General features: G+C 39.4%; 1 protein-coding gene across 1 annotated transcript in view; it reads left to right on the top strand.

Moving 5' to 3' along the window:
- LOC126252711 (uncharacterized) overlaps nucleotides 1–12,488 on the top strand; it is a 290,750-nt gene extending 278,262 nt beyond the window's left edge. Inside the window, exon 4 of the mRNA XM_049953613.1 lies at nucleotides 9,862–12,488. Within this exon, the coding sequence (XP_049809570.1) occupies nucleotides 9,862–10,016 (155 nt within the window). The 3' untranslated portion in view covers nucleotides 10,017–12,488. The remainder of the gene's footprint in view (nucleotides 1–9,861) is intronic.
- Nucleotides 12,489–21,095: the final 8,607 nt, after the last annotated feature.

Genomic DNA, 21,095 nt, shown 5'->3' with positions numbered 1-21,095 from the left:
ACTCCGGGGGCCTTGTTTCGACTTAGGTCTTTTAGCACTCTGTCAAACTCTTCACGCAGTATCATATCTTCCATTTCATCTTCATCTACGTCCTTTTCCATTTCCATGATATTTTCCTCAAGTACATCGCCCTTGTATAGACCCTCTATATACTCCTTCCACCTTTCTGCTTTCCCTTCTTTGCTTTAAACTGGTTTTCCATCTGAGCTCATGAAATTCATACAAGTGGTTCTCTTTTCTGCAAAGGTCTCTTTGATTTTCCTGTAGGCAGTATCTGTCTTAACCCTAGTGGTATATGCCTCTACATTCTTACATTTGTCCTCTCGCCATCCCTGCTTAGCCATTTTGCACTTCCTGTCGTTCTCTTTTTTCCTTTCATCAATTAAATTCAGTATCTCTTCTGCTACCCAATGATTTCTACTAGTCCTCGTCTTTTTACCTACTTGATCCTCTGCTTCCTTCACTATTTCATCTCTCAAAGCTACCCATTCTTCTTCTATTGTATTTCTTTCCCCCGTTCTTGTCAATCGTTCCCCAATGTTCTCTCTGAAAACTCTCTACAACCTCTGGTTCTTTCAGTTTATAGGGCCCATCTCTATAAGTTCCCACCTTCTTGCAGTTTCTTCAGTTTTAATCTACAATACAGTTCCACGTATACAGCGTACGTTTAATGGAACACAGACTTATGTTCCTTAAACGTACGATGTATATAGTGTATACTAAATTTATTGAAGAACATTGCGATAAAATATTATTTAAATAATATTCGCTAGAATAACCACCTTCAGTTGCTATAATTTTGACTTTATACGGGTGTACTCTGTTTATAAGTTGTTCAAGTGTTTCAACGATGTTTCACAATCATTTGTCAGGATGATTTGGTCAGAATTTTCGCCTATTGGATAGTTGCGTTCTCCCACTTGTAAAAGGTTTTCGGAAAAATTTTGCTCTTTCGGCTCCCGAGGTTGGTATTCTCATATTTGTTGCTAAACAGATTATTTTTGTGTATTGCCAGACGAACGGCTTTTTAAGCAGGCGTTTATTTCATCCGCTGGCGTCCGTTTCGGAATGACAGATAGCGTTTGACGAAACTCTCCTGAAAGTATTAGTAATACACCATCCATTAAATCGCGTTATCTCGTAAGTCCCGGAGTGTTCTATTCAGTGTTTCTGTGGGCCGTTGTGCTTTCGTCCCTTACGACTGGCTTGCTGGCTTGCACTGTTTCGATATGTGTCCATGTAATGACGATTTTGTTATGTCATATACCGGAAGTTCACGTTCAGCCAGATTTAAAGGTAATTTTAAAGCAGAATAAGCTGTTACGAGGTGTGATCAAAAAGTAACAGGATTTTTTTTAATTTTGCGGGTTTTGTACATTTGATTTGTAAAGCATTTTATTATCTTGTTAGTACACATGATTCTGATGTATGTTTGCATTTTTGGCTGTTTTAAATATTAATTTATTGTTGCCAGTCGAAGAAGTTATACATGTTTTCGAGTGCTCTGCGAATTTTTACTTACGAAACAGGTGAATCAAAGAATTTGCATTACATGTTGACTGTGGCTTTTGGAGAATTTGCTATGAGTAAGACAAGAGTTTACGAGTGTTATGAACGTTTCAAAGAGCGTCGAGAAGACGTCGAAGACGACCACCGGTACACCCTAACTCATTGATTACTGATGATAATCTGAAAGAATTAAAGAAAATGGTTCTGGAAAATCCCTCAGTCACTATCATAGATGTTGCTGATGAGCTCAGCATATCCTTTGGCTCAATGCCAATGTTTTCGGATGTTTTGTGCATGAAACACATAGCAGCAAAGTTTGTTCCGAAGTTGCTGAATTTCGGCCAAAAATGACATCACGCGGACATCACTCAGGAATTGTTGAATGAAGTCGAGAACGATCCAAAACTTCAATAGGAGGTTACAACGGGTGACGGATCGTGGTTATGATGTCGAAACCAATGCCCAATCGTCCCTATGGAAACTGCCTGAAGAGCCAAGACCGAAGAAAATTCGACAAGTTCGATCACATGTGAAGGCTCTTATCACTGTTTTCGTCGATTACAATGGGATAATGCAACATAAGTTCCGCCTTGTGGTCGCACGGGCAATAAGGAATACTACCTGGAAGTTATGCGCCGTTTGCGTGAAGCAATCTGAAGAAAACTACCAGAACTGTGACAAGACCACTTGTGGAAATTACGTAACGATAATGCTCCCTCTCTTATCTCAATACTAGTTCGTGATTATTTTGGCTAAAAAAAGTCATTATGTAGCTCAGCCAATGTACTAGGAGGACATGGCCCCCTGCAACTTCTTGCTGTTCGAGGCTGAAGAGAACCATGAAAGGACGAGCTTTACCACCATGATGAGCTAAAAATAGAATTGCTAAAGGAGCCGAACACCACAACGAAAAGTGAGTTCCAGAAGTGCTTCCAAGATTGGCAAAAGCGCTGGCACAAGTGTATTATATCTGAGAGACATTACTCTGAACGGAACAAAGTCGATGTTGATGAATAAATAATGATACTTTAAGAAAAACAATGGGTAGTGTCTTGAAAGGAGGATATAAGATGAACATCAACAAAAGCAAAACGAGGATAATGGAATGTAGTCGAATTAAGTCGGGTGATGCTGAGGGTATTAGATTAGGAAATGAGACACTTAAAGTAGTAAAGGAGTTTTGCTATTTGGGGAGCAAAATAACTGATGATGGTCGAAGTAGAGAGGATATAAAATGTAGACGGGCAATGGGAAGGAAAGCGTTTCTGAAGAAGAGAAATTTGTTAACATCGAGTATAGATTTAAGTGTCAGGAAATCGTTTCTGAAAGTATTTGTATGGAGTGTAGCCATGTATGGAAGTGAAACATGGACGATAAATAGTTTAGACAAGAAGAGAATAGAAGCTTTTGAAATGTGGTGTTACAGAAGAATGCTGAAGATTAGATGGGTAGATCACATAACTAATGAGGAGGTGTTGAAGAGGATTGGGGAGAAGAGAGGTTTGTGGCACAACTTGACTAGAAGAAGGAATCGGTTGGTAGGATATGTTCTGAGGCATCAAGGGATCACCAGTTTAGTATTGGAGGGCAGCGTGGAGGGTAAAAATCGTGGAGGGAGACCAAGAGATGAATACACCAAGCAGATTCAGAAGGATGTAGGTTGCAGTTTTTTTTTTTTTTTCAAAAGCACATTTCTTGCCATTGCTGCTCTGCATTCTATGTATTCTTTACTTCAGCTATTGTCAATTTTTTTGCTACTCAAATAGCAAAACTTGTATACTACTCGTAGTTTAATTCCCTCATCAAATGCAGTTTTGTTACACTACACTACTTTTCCTTTAATGTCGTTTCTGTTCATTTTATAACCCTTTTCATGACGCTATCCACTCCGTGCAGCGGACCTTCCAAGTCCTTTACCATCTCCGACAAAATTCCTATGAGATCAGTAAAGCCTAAAGCTTTTATTTCTTCTCCTTGAAATTTAATTCTTTTCCGATTCTTTTCCTTGGTTTCCTTTACTGCTTACTCAGTGTACGGATTGAGTAACATCGGGGTAGGCTACAAACCTGTCTCCCTTCCTTCTCAACATCTCCATCCCTTTCATTTCCTTTAACTCTGTAACTGCTGTCTGATTTCTATACAAGTTATAGATAATCTTCTGATCCACATATTTCATACCTGAAAAGTTTCTAGCTCAATATTATTCAAAAATCAACACCTATTTCTTTCAGGCACTGTTTATAATGTATATGTTGTACAGATTTTTTATTGATATCAGGTAATGCAGCACACTTTCTAAACAAATTAGAATTGTTTTGAATATTTTTGAACCTGCTTAGGGCTACTAAAAATTACAAAGAAATTGATGCAATTTTCTTTCCAAAATGCTTCGTCAAATTGAGGTACCATTTAATCCAATGTTATACATTTGAAGGAGAGCAAATTTTTTCCAGATATGCATGACATGATGACTGAGGTACTAGACCTATTTAATTCCACCTGCTATGTGTATTACAAGGATAAAAAATATCACATCCTACATTTTAATTTTTATAATTTTTTCCTAATAAAAATGTTATATTTTCTATAATTTAGTTGATTCTGCAATAAATCTTAGGCCTATTACATAAGTATCGACTATTGAAAGTTACAGAAGAAAATTAGAGCAGTGCTTTATAAGCTTTAGGAAACATTTGTACCTGAATTCTGAAAAATACAACTTGCGGGAAATTGCGAATGAAGATATGAGTCCAATTAAACTGTCCCTCAGAACAGTCCTGAGGCATAGTCTTTGCCCTGCATCGTTTCTTCATCTTCAACCTTTCTCTTGGCATTCCTTTTAGCACTTCTTGCTTCTTTGCTAACTTGAAGAGCGAATCTTTTAGCTTCATGCACCCATTGTCTGTCACACGCAAGCAATTGATCTTCCATATTAGAGCCACATTTTATGCCTAAATTTCTCAGGACTTCCAACCTTCCTATCACCCCATCATTGAAGCATATCACTGCATCTAGTACACCAACTTTTAATGTATTTAGTCCTACAAAAACATTCTTGGGTAATCTTTCCCATATGCAATGGCTGAAACTTTCATTTGTATTCTGAGTGCCCCGGGAAGACATTTACTAAGCAAAACAGGGTCACTCAGCTCTCTAAAAATTGGTTTTATTTCATTCATAACAGGCTCAGGAAGAGAGTGCTTATAATGGTATATTTGATCACTTTCTTTTGCTTTTTGGTAACCAAACCAAGAATCTTCTCCTTTAGGGCGAAGTCCGTGAACAGGGTGGTCATCTGTGGACAACTTATGAAAGCAGGTGGTCCATACAGCTTTTCTCATTGCTGTAACTTTATTCAGAGGTGCAGTTCGTCTAATGGCCAGTTCATACTAACTCTGAAGAAGGTATATTTCAATTTCTGTCAACCTGCCTCGGCCAGACACTGATTTTCCATCAGATAGCAACTTTCATTTCATTTCTCTTCGTAGCTTCCTCTATCTAGCACCCATATTCTTTTGCACATGTCCTCAGCACTCCAGGTTTGTTACCAAGGTATCAACTCATTAAGTTTGTTACAAGCTTTAGAGTCCCCATCGCCTAGGTACTTCGTATATCTAACGTTATAAACGGGCACCGACCTCTGAAATATTTGTAGAGCTCCATCACACTCCAAATCTCCACTGTAATCATCATATTTCTTCTTCAATATGTCCTTTAGTGTTATCATGGTGGGTGTGGCAGTACTGAGATAAGCACTCAACATCAACAACTTCTCCATTCTCCAGAGAAGTAGCACTTACAACACCATTCAAGGAACGATGTCCTCGACGTTGCCATGTACCATCAAGTGCAACAGCAATGTCCCTGGTTCCACTAATATTTACAGTTTCTTCTACTGCACGTTTCATAGATGCTTTAGACACAACCGTCAAGGCACCTAAAAGTATTTTTATGTACTTGCTGAACTTACTGGGAGGAGGAGGAAGGTCCATCAAACCACAAAACCTTTCAGAAGCCTTTTCTCCTTTTTCTATTGCACGCATTGTAAACACTAACTTCAAATTCAGATCATATGAATTATGCACAATGTCCGAACTGATTTTCGAGGTAGATTTATTCCGGGATCTACACAGAATAACTAATTTTGATGCTAAACCCTTCCTGCTACTTTATTGTTCAGTTGCGTATTTTCAGACAGCCTGCACCATCACATTGTTTACATTTCGCCACTTCCTTTATCAAAGAAGATAAGATGCCCACATCAACAACAACAAATCCACTACACTACAGAGTCATTGGTAACACAAAAATTTGAATCACCAAGAGGCGTGTCATGTGGGAGTTTCTTCCCTGGAGAACTCATACACAGGTTCAAATAACTTACGGGTTTGCTGCCGGGTGACGTCGTCAACCACCGCCGATATTTCGACAGGAGCACACCCTGCCATTCTCAAGGTACAAATACAAGGAGGAAGCAATGTACAAGGGAATTTAATACCTCAGTTCACAGCGGAGAAACAAGGAAGATACCACACACAGAACAAGTGTCAATATAAACAAAGATAACCAACATCAGAAATATCGATAGTGACTATTAATCAACAGGCGAGGTACTAAATCTGCCCCTCTGTATTTTGATGAGAGACAGAGCCGGATTCCAAGCAGCATTTAAACAAAATCCACCATCTCTGTTTATGAGGTTGCTTGATAGTTTGATTTCAACAGCTTTCTTAATAACACTATCCCAATAGCTGGACGTGCAAGCCAGAATCTCCGTATTCCGTGTTGTTGTGTTCCATAGGATGACCGGTTCAAGGCAATGTTCTGCAATAGCGGATTTGCTCGTCTGTTGTAAGCGTGTGTGACGCTTATGTTCAATACACCGGTCTTCCACAGTCCTGATTGCCTGATTAATATATGACATGCCACAACTGCAAGGAATACGATAGACACCAGCCTTACGCAAACCAAGATCATCTCTTACGGACGCCAACAGGGCCTTAATCTTAGAAGGTGGTCGAAAAACACATTTCACAGCACATTTCCGTAAAATACGGCCAATCCTGTTGGAAATGCTTCCTGCGTAAGGCAAAAAGGCCGTAGACTTAGGGGCCACTTCGTTGCTATCGTCACTCACGCGTTGTACATAAGGCTGATAGCGCAACGCACGTTTGATCTGCCTCTCACTATAACCATTCTGACGAAAGGTGACTTCGAGATGTGATAGCTCAGCTGCCAAACTTTCAGGGTCTGAAATAACGTGTACCCTGTGAACCAAGGTACTAAGTACTCCTTCACGCTGAGCTGTCTGGTGACAGATATCAGCTAGCAGATACAAGTCAGTGTGAGTAGGCTTCCTATAAACAGAATGTCCCAACGTACCTTCAATCTTCCTTCTGAAAAACACATCGACGGTGGCCGACGACGTCACCCGGCAGCAAACCCGTAAGTTATTTGAAAAATGGCTCTGAGCACTATGGGACTCAACTTCTGTGGTCATCAGTCCCCTAGAACTACTTAAACCTAACCAACCTAAGGACATCACACACATCTATGCCCGAGGCAGGATTCGAACCTGCGACCGTAGCGGCCTCGCGGTTCCAGACTGTAGCGCCTAGAAACGCACGGTCACTCCGGCCAGCGTAAGTTATTTGAACATTCAATTAGCCGGGAAAAGTTAAGGTTTCACATACACAGGTTACTTTCAACAGAGTGGCTTGCTTTTTTGTGAACTTATTACCACGGAATTTTCTTTTATTGAATTTCTTGGTGCGTGGCATAGTTCGTATTTATTGCACACTAAAGGATATGCACTTCCACAAATATATGTAGCACTTGGACGACAAACATTCAGTAACACGTGAACAAACTGCTTCAGTGAAACATAAGTAAATACTAGCAAAGATAATCATTTAGACACTAGAAACCTGCACTGTCACCAACATATACAATGTATCATATGTATAATCGCTGGAAACAGGAAGTTCACAGTTCTTTTCGAAATAATACTGGCTTCTGTAACAGAAATAAAGCGGGTGTAGCGGCATACTTGACCATAACTTTAAAATTTGGTATATTTAGGTCATTTTTCATTTCACACCCTATAATGTGTATGTCAATGTAATCAGGAAAGACTACAGAATTTAATAGTCATAAAAAAATCGATTTTTCCATCATTCATAAGTACCCTGTATCCTAACGTAATTTCAAAGGTTATATTCCAGCCGACATGGTCAAAAGCTGTAAACATAGTTTTCCCTTTCGTCAGTATTTATTCTAAACCGAGTTGTAGGGCCTCAATGGTCTCGTGTGTTCCTACATTTCCCCAGAATCCAACTTATCCCCCGACAGGTCAGCTTCTATCAGTCTTAGCATTCTTCTGTAAATAATTCTTGTCAGTTATTTGTAGTTTGAGGTTTCAGTAACATACACACCTGTCAGTACCTGCCCTCCTTGGAAACTTTTGGATTTATTACATTCTTCTTTAAGTCTGAGGGTATTTTGAATGTCTCATATATCTTGAATACTAGGTGGAATATCATTGTCATGGTGCACCCTTCCAAGGATCTCGATAATTCTGATGGAATTTCATCTTCATCAGGTACCTTGTTTTGACTTACGTCTTTCAGTGCTCTTTCAAAGTCTTCTTCCAGTGTCATGCCTCTGATGTCTCTGCATCTACTCGCTCTTCCCTTTTGGTCATCAACTTTGTTCTGCTCAAGTTGTTACCCTCAGCTGCGTTTACACACCAGTTAAATGGTTCAAATGGCTCTGAGCACTATGGGACTCAACTGCTGTGGTCATAAGTCCCCTAGAACTACTTAAACCTAACTAACCTAAGGACAGCACACAACACCCAGCCATCACGAGGCAGAGAAAATCCCTGACCCCGCCGGGAATCGAACCCGGGAACCCGGGCGTGGGAAGCGAGAAAGCTACCGCACGACCACGAGATGCGGGCCTACACACCAGTTAACTTGTTATGATGAGTGATCGTAAGTTATTGTATGTGCAATAATGTCAGCTGCCCTCATGTATCAGCTTCTTTGGGCAAGCATCGTGGTGTGTAACCCCCACCCATTTTCCCAGTTGTCTCAGTGCAATACATGGAGATGGGAAGAGCGCTCATTTTTACATCTTGTTGTTGATGGAGCTGTGCTTTACACAATGTATATATTATGCACAAATACGTCACATGTAAAAAAGGACACATGAAAAAAGATATTGCATTCCCTAGTTAACCATCTTAGGAGTATTTTCTTTTTCTTTATTTTCTAGAGTAGCCAATATTCTTCCTCAGGATTCAAGCAATCTCCATACCAAATTTAATCGAAATCGGTTCAGCACTTTAACCTCGAAAATGTAACAGGCTGAGTTAATTTTGCGTTGATAAATTTTAAAATACGATATCTTTGATTTCGTGATTGAGTTTTGATGAAATGAAGCCTAATGTTGCTCCAGGCTACGCTTAAGTTACCTATGAAAATGCTACGAAAATTCGTCTAGTAGTTTTGGAGATTAATGTGTTCAAACAGACCCTTTTTTTACCGTTACCCGATTTTGATAAAAACCCCATGTGAAAACCCCATGAAAATTTGTCTAGCGCTTTTGGAGATTAGCGTGTTCAAACAGACAGACAGGACAGTTTTATTATTAGTTTTTCCCAGGATTAAACAGAAAACAGTTTTCATCCTCTGGATCCGACAAAGGATTCCAGGAAGCTACCGTTGGTTGTAAGACGAACGCTAGAACTGGCAATCCTCTCCCAAATATTTGGGGTTGGAATTGCCTCTGCGTCACTACCAGTTCGCCTTGGCCTGTATTTGTCTCATAAATCGCTGATTCAACGATGGGTCATTACTCGAACAGCCCAATACCTAAAGAACTAAAAGTGTAATAAATAAATAAGTAAATAACGTTAATCCATAATTTTGTCTGCAAGTTCGTTTCCTTTGTTGTGTGCTCTTCTATATATTTCCTCCAGTTGCAGCCTTCGCTTCTTTGCTTAATACTGGGTTCTCATCTGAGCGTTTGATATTCATACAATTTCTTCTCTTCTCTTCAAGGGTTTCTCTAACATTCCTATAGGTGACATGTATCTTTCTCATAGTCATGCACTAAATAGTGCCTGATAATTAGTGAAAACGACGTAGATTACAAACAATGCCTACAGTTCGAAAGCTGCAGACAATATGCGTGTTTTAACGTCATTTTCGTGTTGAATGACACTAAATTAACAAAATTTAGCTCATTTCATTTCGAGAACATGTTGTGTGTTGAATAATGACATTCCATGTGCAATGTGCAGTGTACGCTTGCAGAGAACCTGTAACGATGTGTTCTTGTTTGCAGTAGAATCATGGGGCACGAACGTGTACTGCTGCGCGGAAGATGCGTGCAACGGCGCCCCGGGTGCAGTTAAGAAGCCCGCCGCCGCGGCCACGGGCGCTGCTGTCGCCGTGCTGGTGGCGCTCCTAGGGGCCGGCGCTGGAAGGCTGCTCATCTAGGAGCCCGCGAAGATGCGGACGTCGGCACTCTGAACCAAGCGACGTTCAGCAGTCCGGCCAACCGAGAAAGCAGATCTCCGCCATGCCGGCAGCCGTGGCCACGTCTACTTACAACACCACAGGCGGCTGTCTTAACATTTGCGCCGAAATGCACATGCCGTACGAGGTAGCCCAAAAATTTAGTTACAGAGTGAGCTAGCACTGCGGTCCAATTACTTAGAGCTGTCAGAAACTTGGCGCTCTTGCTACCGCCGGCATTACAACCCGTGAGATCTGCTTCCTCTTTCTTGCTGGACGAGTCACACTAAATTTAACTTTGGATACATAATATATGATCTTAAATATACCGTGAAATAAAAGTAACTATATTTAATATCTAGAAATGTGAGTGGTATAAAAGATGGCTTCCCATTATTCTTTATCACTTTTCAATTAGGATTTGATTTTTCTCTCTCATTTAACCATCACTATAAATATATTTTATGGATTCATAGAACTGTTTTTCGAAATTTTAAATGTTAAAATTTAATTTTGTGGATTCATCATTAGTATTGGCGTATATACCGAAATCACCTATATTTCTGTAATACACAGAGTCCACTTTAATTACAAGATATTAATTTTGTAACTTGTGTTTTAAAATAATTATTCCTTATGTTTGACCTCCCTGTGATTGTAAGGAAATGTTCATATTCTAATAACAGTCTATCGTCTTGAATGATGCTGGAATTTGTATATATTTCACACTAAACCGTAAAGTATCGTTATATTTATGACTATAGATCGTGATTTGTCAGATCATTTGCTGCTTTTAATGCTATAATGCACTCAGAATGTATAAATATGTAACTTGTAATTTTACCATAAGTAAAGTAATTGCATCACATTAAAAATTTAAGATACTGTGAAGTACATGACACGAAAGTATAAGTAAGTAAAGCTTGATACACTGCAGAAACTTGCTATAAAACTGTTATTTAAAAAGAAGTAATTCGACCAAGTAGCATCTTCTGTCTGTGTATAGTTGATGCCTGTAACTTTATATGATTAGTGCAGAATTGTGATTTTTATTCCTGGACATTCAATTTGCCAGCAGTGTAGTGGTAAAACACATCAGTAATCAGCAAGCGCTTCCACATTACTCTGTACGTCACTTTTCAGGTAATTTGACGTGTAGCACTAAGGAAAGTGCACACTGGGAATATTCATTCATCAGCGTTTTTCAAAAAGCACCTGTGTTTAGTTGTTCCTTGTTTCATAAGCTTTGAAAATATTTTTTGATAAGAATGGCTTGTTGTCAGAATTAGTCTTTAATTTTAATTTGTGTAATATGCACAGTATTAAAACTCTGAAAACTTTGCAACAATTCTAAATAAAATATACATATATATTTTTCTGCTACATATCAGTGTCTAGGACAGCATTATAGATAACTATAACTTTCATTTACTGAGATAATTTATGAAATTGTTTGCAATGTAATAGTCCTTGAACATTTTTGGAGAACACTTACTATTCCAAAATGATTTTGTGTTAAGCAGTGATTAAAGAATCAAATGAAGAACTAAAACAACTGCTGATTGTTAATAACAGATATTTTATGAAAAATCTTATGCAATTTTGTTTTTAGTTGCTAATTTATATTAAAATTAGCACTTGTGTTTGTACTGTGGCATCTGCTACTCTGTTATTAAAACAAAAACACCTAAAGAGCGTTAGTGTTTATTGTAAGAAATTAATTTTCAAATATCTTATGAACATTCAACTGATTCAGAATATTTCATTGAGAAAACATATTCTAAATAACATCAAATTTAATCACTAGTTTAGGAGAAATCTTTTCAGAGAAAATTAATTTTGTTGCTATGAAATATCATATATAGGATAAAGTAATGAAAGACTTGACCAGTTAGAAACTAATAAGTATAAGTAATGGGCTTTTTATGTGCTGCTCTTATTTAAGGTATGCATTAGTAATACTTTTAGAAGATTTTTAAGAAAGGACACATAGAAGAAGTTTCACAGTTTTAATTACGATTTCTGGCGTTCCTCTTGTTTTTATAATAACATCCAAATCACCTGTACTAATATTCTTATGTCCATCTGTACTTGTAATAACGTTAGTATTTTTTTAAGACGTCGCTAAGAGCGATTTTCGGCACTTTCAAGCTGTGGATGCCATCAATAAGAGCCATCGAGTTCTGCATAACGAATTAATGTCTAACGTGTGTGGGGCCTTGGTAGCATATAACGTGTTGAAGGTTCTGACAGTTCTTTTCTGAATCGCACTTCAGTCAACATGCACTCATGGCAAGCATCTTTATTAACACGGAGAACCTATTGCAGAACTGTCGGATCCTCTCACAATAGCTATTTTATTTTGTAAAGATAACTCTGTACTTATACTAGAATCTATGATCTGTTTCATGTTCACTGTTTTTAGATAATAAAATTATTCGACTGTTTTCAGTACTTGCTTTTATAAGTTCATTCAGACTCACTTGTGAAAAACTCCGACATAATGTGTGGTAAGAGACTATAATCCTTCTGTAATGTTTATGTATTTGTTACATATTGTGAGGAAATGAGGTAACATTAATCACACTGACAGTAATACGCTCAACCACTGACATCGATGAAATTATGTACTACTGAAAGATAAATGTTAAAAGTCGTGAGAAAAAAATATTTGAGAACTGAAAGGAGAGTCTCATTAACTGAGAGCTTAAAACAAATACGTTAAACAGTACAATATTTTCCACAGCATATTGAATGAACCGTCAGTTTCATCCTGGTTGTGTAGCATGCATGTAAATGGAACATCGTTCGAGCTACTAAAGTCAAGAATTATGTAACGCTTTCAGCTATGTTGCACGCTTCGTTTTAGAATTTGTACGCTTTGTTGTAAAATACTTACAATCACAAAGCATATGGATTCTTGAGCGAATCGTTCAATACTGTCACCTGGACCACAGCGCCTCCTACAGCAGGTATGTTCCACGACCAAGGCAGCAGCAATAAGTACAACTCGGAATACTGCATGGCATTATTTAGGACATTACGAGACAACGGTAAAGAATAAAAAATTTATTTGTGTAAGGATTAGATTATATGAATTTCTCTTCAGTTTCAACAGATTATTTGAAAAACATCGATTTAGAATCGTTTGAGATTGATGGTGTTTCGCCCAGAGTGTTTGCAGCATGACCAGTTCTCCTTTCTTCTAAGGCGGCCTGCACATGGAGTTGCTGAACAGGAACTGGTAGATGATCTACAGCATGGACTGGTTACCAACTGGATCATAACGCAGTCCCGCACAAAGTAATACTCTTAAGTGGCAGAAACTGCACTTGATGTGTACGAGAAACGAGCTTGGAGGACAGACAATACTGCTTGTTCTTATGCCCGAACATTTTTTTCTTATACCTGGTATGTTGAGTATAAATGCAAGAGCAGAGCAAGGGAAAGGGCTTTAAGTTGCAAATTATGGTCAGAAAAGGGGAGGGGGGAATATTCTGAAAATACATGCAAAAAGGTGCTGATGAAACTACTTTATATGAGTTTAAGCCCGCTATATTAACTTTCTTTATCCCATTAATAGTGTCAATGTTTTTGACACTACTGTATGTCGCTGGCGCTTTGTTCTCAATAGCTCGTTACATACGGAGAAACCCCGCTCAACATCTGCATAAACCAATGGAGCATATCTTTTCAGCACCCATAACGGAAATTCAGTCAAAATTGCAAAGGTTTCCTATCTCGATTATTCTACAAATTAAATTCCAGTTTGTCTTTAGCAAATCCACCGAAGATGTCCATAACACTCATCAACTTCTTCTATTGTTCCCCCTCCTCCACGCCTTCTACCTCTAAATTTTGAATCACACCAGTTAAATACTGCAAAAAGTTTCAACTCTATGTCTTCATTGTTGACTAATTGTTGTGTCTACTTGATGGCTGCTGTTTCTATTGGGTTTAGGTTGCATATGATGCGCTCAAAGAAAACCGCGCGTCTTATCCACGTACAGTACCCCACCTAATGATGACAGGAAACTATGGATGGTGAAGTCCTCTCATTTCTTGATACAGAACTTGACGAATGGGAGCCTTAACCAGAATTTTCTTTAGAGCAGCGGTGAAGTCAATTATCCAGCAGTAATTCTTCCCGATACTTTCGCAAACACGGTGTAGACCATGCCCAATGTATGTCACATTATTTACATGGGGGTTAATGCCCTTTAATTGTTGGGAAGACAAAAGCGTGTAGCATGCTTGTGCAGTCACCACAAGCCTGACCTTTTTGTATTCTATGCCCCGTCTGGCCACAGCTTCATACAGAGTCGTTGAACAATTGCGTTATCGTACAGGCATTTGTCTTTCCGAGTTGGTACATATTAAAAAGTACGCGTTTCATCCATTCACCACATAACGGAAAAATCATCACATTCAAAATATATCTTTGCATCTCATCAGTAGTTTCATCTAAAACGCATCCCACTTCATATTTACCGAAAGCTTCTTAAATTTTCTCTAAAACGTTCTCATAAATTGACTACAAGTAACTTTTTCTCAAAGTACTCTCTTTCTAGTATTTTTCTTTGTGTGTAATTCTCAAGAAATGATTTGAATGGAGGATTGTTTACCTTGTGGATTGGAATTCCTGACTGGATTAATGCCAGGGCAAGATCCGCACTAAACTCTTTCAATGACCGCTGCTTTTCAGATCCTAAACTGAAGCCATGTATCAGAGCACTTTGCCTCAGTTGCTCTGGATGTGCTGGTTTATTCTGTTTCTTTGATGCTTATCATCGATTGCAATATTTACTTAAGATGGCACATCGCACAGTGATGCTATCAGTTTCGATAAACTGACTCTCGAATTCTTCAGAAAGTGCACACAACTTCTCCTTCTTTAACCTTCGACATGATTTTGGTATGAAAATTCCGTTTTGGTAAAACACTGAATGTAAATGTCGTGTGACTAGGGCCTCCCGTCGGGCAGACCGTTCGCCAGGTGCAAGTCTTTCGATTTGACGCCACTTCGGCGACTTGCGCGTCGATGGGGAGGAAATGATGATGATTAGGACAACACATCAACAAGTCCCTCAGCGGAGAAAATCTCCGACCAAGCCGCGAATCGAACCCGGGACCTGAGGATTGCCATTCTGTCGCGCTGACCACTCAGCTACAGGGGGCAGACGGTAAAACACTAACATGGCCAACAAGACAGTACACAGTTGATGTATAGGAACTTTTAAATACATGTCAACGCTAACAGAATTTGAGTTTCAACTGTTACAGCATCATTGTTTAAATTTTATTTGATTTCACAGCTGCAGGTTAACCATTGTTACTGAGATTGACTATTGTTACTGAAGCTAGCCATTGTGGCTTGGGGATATAAATAATTGCTGGTGCTTTCCATAAATTATATTTTATAGTTTTTGGCCATTGTTGTCTTCTGATTAAACAAAATCTTAAAATCCTGCTCCAGAAGAGGAAAGCAAGTTCTCTCTAATCTATTAAACATGCGGATAAAAATAGGGGAAAGGTGCTTAAGCTTGGAACAGAAAGGAAAAGGTGCAAAATGTAGTAATCTCACAGAAAAGTGCAACAAACTGTGTTTATTTTGCTACAAAAAAAATGGTTCAAATGGCTCTAAGCACTATGCGACTTAACATCTATGGTCATCAGTCCCCTTGAACTTAGAACTACTTAAACCTAACTAACGTAAGGACGTCACACAACACCCAGCCATCACGAGGCAGAGAAAATCCCCGACCCCGCCGGGAATCGAACCCGGGCGCGGGAAGCGAGAACGCTACCGCACGACCACGAGCTGCGGGCTATTTTGCTACATTTCACGTCTCTAAATACATATACTGACCTGTCTATGTGAAAATATCTCTATTTTTTTTTAAGTTGCTGTACCTAAAAATCTTTTCTGTAATTACTACAGACGAATGGAACAAACTAAAAGGCTGCAAAAATTATTTAATAAGAACTTAATAATGTCGCTCAAAATAGAAACACTTAGTAGACTTCAGCAAAAGTTCCATTCATTCCGATGAACTTGCATCATAATATTCGGAGCAGACTTCTGTAGAACTGAAACAGCAGCGCGAAGAGCACGAGGAACACCAAGTTTCACCTCATGATTTTAGACATAGTGTTGCTGACACGTCCGGTCACCATGCGAGATGAGGCAAGGGTTTACACACTGGACACGCATTGTGGAAAACGGCCATCCGGATTTAAGTTTGTGTAGCTTAAGACGAATGTTGCAATGTTTCATTTGCAGAGGTCACAGGGGCTTCATTCCCCACCCTTCTCAAATGCGAGTTTGTTCTCCGACTCCAATGATGTCGCCAACAGGAGAGCAATCCCCAATACTCTTTTCTTCTTTCACATCTGATCATTGTTACAGCGTAACAAGTGATGATCTGAACGCTCTTGTCTGAACAACACGGCAGAAACACCCATTCCGTCAGATCAAAATTCTTTCTGTCCCACTCCACCATTCAACCACCTTCTCGAAGTCTGTCTCAATAGCAGGAACCTGACTCTGGAACAACCTCCTGCATTGTATTAAAGAAATAAGCAACATCTCCAGCTTCTCCGAGGGTAATTCCAAAAGTAAGGTCTACTATTTTTTTTATAAGTGCATAGACATGTGTATTTCTACAATGGCTTACATCGGTTTACAGCTTGAACATTTTCTATTTTTCGACATAATCACCATTCCTGTCGATGTATTTTTGTAGGCATTGTGGCAGTTTTTGTATGCCCATGTCATACGAGCTCGCCGCCATGCTGTGCTGAAAGTTGTAAACCTCTTCTTTCACCTCGTCGTCGGAACTGAATCGCTGGGTCCACAATTAAGGTTGAAAGGTACTGAGAGACTCTGAAAAAATTCAAACGGGCAATTCAGAACCGGAGAAGAGGAATGTTGAGCAAGGGCGTACACATTCTCCATGAAAACGCTCGCCCACACATCGCTCTGCAAACCGTTGTGTTCCTGCAACGGTTTCAGTGGAACATAATCACCCACCCACCCTATAGTCCTGACTTGGCGCCCAGTGACTATCACCTGTTGCCTAGGTTAAAAGAACATTTGGCCGGAAAGCGATTCAGCTCTGGCGACGAGGTGAAAGAAGAGGTTCATAACTTTCTGAACAGCATGGCGACGAGTTGGTATGACATGGGCATACAAAAACTGCCACAGCGTCTACAAAAATGCATCGACAGAAATGGTGATTATGTCGAAAAATAGCTAAATGTTCAAGCTGTAAACTGATGTAAACCATTGTAGAAATAAACAGGTCTATCTACTTACAAAAAAAATGGGAGACCTTACTTTTGTGATTACCGTCGTACTAAAGCAATAATAAGATTACCACTTCCCGTCTACGCAGTCGCTCAAGTCCATGCAAGATAGGTAACCGACGCGCAGTGACCAATTTTCTTTCGTCTATAGCGCTGGGCGAGTTCATTCGTTTTTTCGGAGGGAAGTCCTGCGTTCTTTGACCGCTTTCGGCCGGCTGCGATGACAGAATCGAGGAGCACATCCTGTAGTCTTTCTCAAATGGTTATACAGAAACTGTTAAGTCAAAAAATTTTATTTTTGTATTACTTATAGCTTTATATGTCAACTTCATGATGATGTGCCCATGGTTAATGGTCATAGTTATTATCACATTTGCGTCTATGACACTGCATGAAATTCGGAAAAGTTTGAAATGAAACCTTGGGGTCGCTATGATTTTGCGTTTGGTGCATATTACATGATACATTAAACTAAACTTTTCTTTAGACTTGGTTGGCACAACAGACTCATATCTCATAAACGGTTTGAGATACCAAATGATATTCTGGCAAATGATAGCATGCAAAAAGGAGAGTATTTTGATATGTGGTTATTACGAAAACTTCATGTCCATTGTTTTATTCCACTAACTACAGAGTTTTTCGATGAAAGTACGTAATTTTAAGAGCCATCGATGGCTGGGCAAATGAGAAATGTTGTGGGTTTTGGAACAACATAACCAAAGAGAGACGTTTAGTTTTGTACCAAGGATGTGTTTTTTCATAAGCTATTGACCTTACCTATTCTCAGCTCCTCACTTGTTTTAAACCACAGTTTCAAAATTCTCTCACAACTGCGACTGCACAACATGTTACTGATGTGACATTATGTAAACTCCGCTAAATTTTGGCAATAGATGCCAAACTTCAACATGGCCACAAGAAATATGTAGGTTTTATTCAAAATTCGCCACTCATAATGCTTCTCTGAAAGTTAGAAATGGTTAACAAGTCAGGCGAAAATAAATTGGTGCTTTTGTTGCACTTTCAGTGGTATCCTTTTTAGTTACTATAACTAAAGGAGAGGCGAGAGTAGATCTTTTTGGATGGTCGCCATGCAATCTGGGGCATACACGGGCTACACTTAATGTATACAAATAATATGATTATAGGCTTCAGTGTAGACCCACACTTCAGCTCCAGCACTCGGCATTTCTAGTTCAGCGGGCTGACCGCCTACCCACAACCCCCAACACTACAGCTCTCTCCACGCTTTTCCTGTCGACTGCGCGTCTACCAGCCTTGTTATTCTGCTTGAACTCTATCCTTGTACATCCGCCTTTCCAACCTAACCTTCGTCATCTACCACTAGTCTCATTAAATTTCCTTTTCCCAGAAGGAATGGAGACTCTCTCTTAGGAAGGCATCAAGCGAATTTTTAAAACAGCAGATAAAAATTCGCTTGATGGCTTCCTAAGAGAGAGTCTCCATTCCTTCCAAGATAATTATGTAAGTGTAGACCAGATATGGCTCAAATTCAAAGATACAGTATCGACAGCAATAGATAGATTCATACCGCATAGGTTAATAAGAGACGGGACTGATCCACCATGGTATACAAAACACGTTAGTACACTGTTGCAGAAGCAACGAAAAAAGCATGCCAAATTCAGAAGAACGCAAAATCCCCAAGACTGACTAAGTTTCAAGGAAGCTCGAAATTTAATGCGGACGTCAATGCGAGATGCTTTTAATAGTTCCCACAATGAAACGTTGTCTCAAAATATGGCAGAAAAGCCAAAGAGATTTTGGTCGTATGTAAAGTACACCAGTGGCAAAAAACAGTCAACACCGTCACTGCGCGATAGTGATGGAAATGTTACCGATGATGGTGCCACCAAAGCGGAGTTACTAAATGCAGTTTCCCGTAATTCCTTCACGAAAGAAGACGAAGTAAATATTCCAGAACTCGAAACCAGAACAGCTGTTAGCGTGAGTGACATACAAGTAGATATCTTAGGTGTTGCGAAACAACCTAAATCACTTAAGAAAGGCAAGTCTTCCGGTCCAGATGGTATACCAATCAGGTTCCTTTCAGAGTATGCAGACACAATAGCGCCTTTCGTAGCAATCACATACAACCGCTCACTTGACGAAAGGTCTGTTTCTAAAGACTGCAAAGTAGCACAGGTCACACCAATATTCAAGAAAGGAAATAGGAGTAACCCACTGAATTACAGACCCATATTACTGACCTCAATTTGCAGTAGGATTTTGTAGCATATACTGTACTCGAACATTATGAATCACCTTGAAGAATATGACTTATTGATACATAACCAACACGGATTCAGAAAATATCGTTCTTGTGCAACACATTTATTCCCATGAAGTAATGAGTGCTGTCGACAAGGGATCTCAGATCGTTTCCATATTCCTAGATTTTCAGAATTCTTTTGATACCGTTCCTCACAAGCGACTATTAATCAAATTGCGTGCATATGGAGTATTGTCTCAGTGGTGTGACTGGATTCGTGATTTTTCTCTCAGAGAGATCACAGTTCGTAGTGAGAGACGGTAAATCATCGAGTAGAACAGAAGTGATATCTGGCGTTCCGCAAGGTAGTGTCATAGGCCCTCTGCTGTTCCTGATTTACATAAATGATCTAGGTGATAATCTGAGCATCCCCCTTAGATTGTTTGCAGATGGCGCTGTAATTTACCGTCTAGTAAAATCATCAGACGATCAATTCCAATCACAAAATGCTCTAGAAAGAACTTCTGTATGGTGTGGAAAGTGGCAATTGGCACTAAACAAAAAAAAGTGCGGGGTCATCCACATGGGTACTAAAAGAAATCCGATAAATTTTGGGTATATGATAAACTGCACAAATCTAAGGGCTGTCAATTCGACTAAATGCCTAGGAATTACAATTACGAGCAACTTAAATTGGAAAGACCACATAGATAATAATGTGGGGAAGGCGAAACAAAGACTGCGCTTTGTTGGCAGAATACTTAGAAGATGGGGCAAACCCACTAAATAGACAGCCTACATTACACTTGTCCGTACTCGGCTGGAATATTATTGCGCGTTGTGGGATCCTTACCAGGTAGGATTGACGGAGGACATCGAAAAGTGCAAAGAAGGGCAGCCCGTTTCGTGTTATCGCGCAATGCGGATGAGAGTGTCATTTATATGATACGCGAGTTGGGGTGGCAGTCACTGAATCGAAGGCGATTTTCTTTGCGGCGAGATCTATTTACGAAATTTCAATCACCAACTTTCTCTTATGAATGCGAAAATATTTTGTTGTCACCCACCTAGGTAGGGAGAAATGATCATCACAATAAAATAAGAGAAATCAGAGCTCGAACAGAAAGATTTAGGTGTTCCTTTTTCCCACGCGCCGTTCGAGAATGGAACGGTAGAGAAGTAGGATGAAAATGGTTCGATGAACCTTCTGCCAGTCACTTAAGTATGAATTGCACAGTAACCATGCAGGTGTAGATGTATAAATCGCTCTATCAGGAAACATATCTTTTGTAGAGCTATACAGTCTTATTTTCTCTGCCAGTATCATTGTAGTTTTTATGTCACAATTACTGTTGTTATTATTGTTATCATTATTATTATTATTATTACTATCACCATCAGTTGCTGCAGTTGCAGTAGTATAAATGATGCCAGTATTAACTTTGCTAGATTATGATGATGATGATGGTGTCCCATACTGCGAGGAGGGTAGGGTACGATGCGGGAGACCCGCACCG

The sequence above is a fragment of the Schistocerca nitens genome, chromosome 4, assembly GCF_023898315.1.
Source record: "Schistocerca nitens isolate TAMUIC-IGC-003100 chromosome 4, iqSchNite1.1, whole genome shotgun sequence".
Lineage (NCBI taxonomy): Eukaryota > Metazoa > Arthropoda > Insecta > Orthoptera > Acrididae > Schistocerca > Schistocerca nitens.
This window is presented reverse-complemented; position numbering and strand designations above follow the sequence as displayed.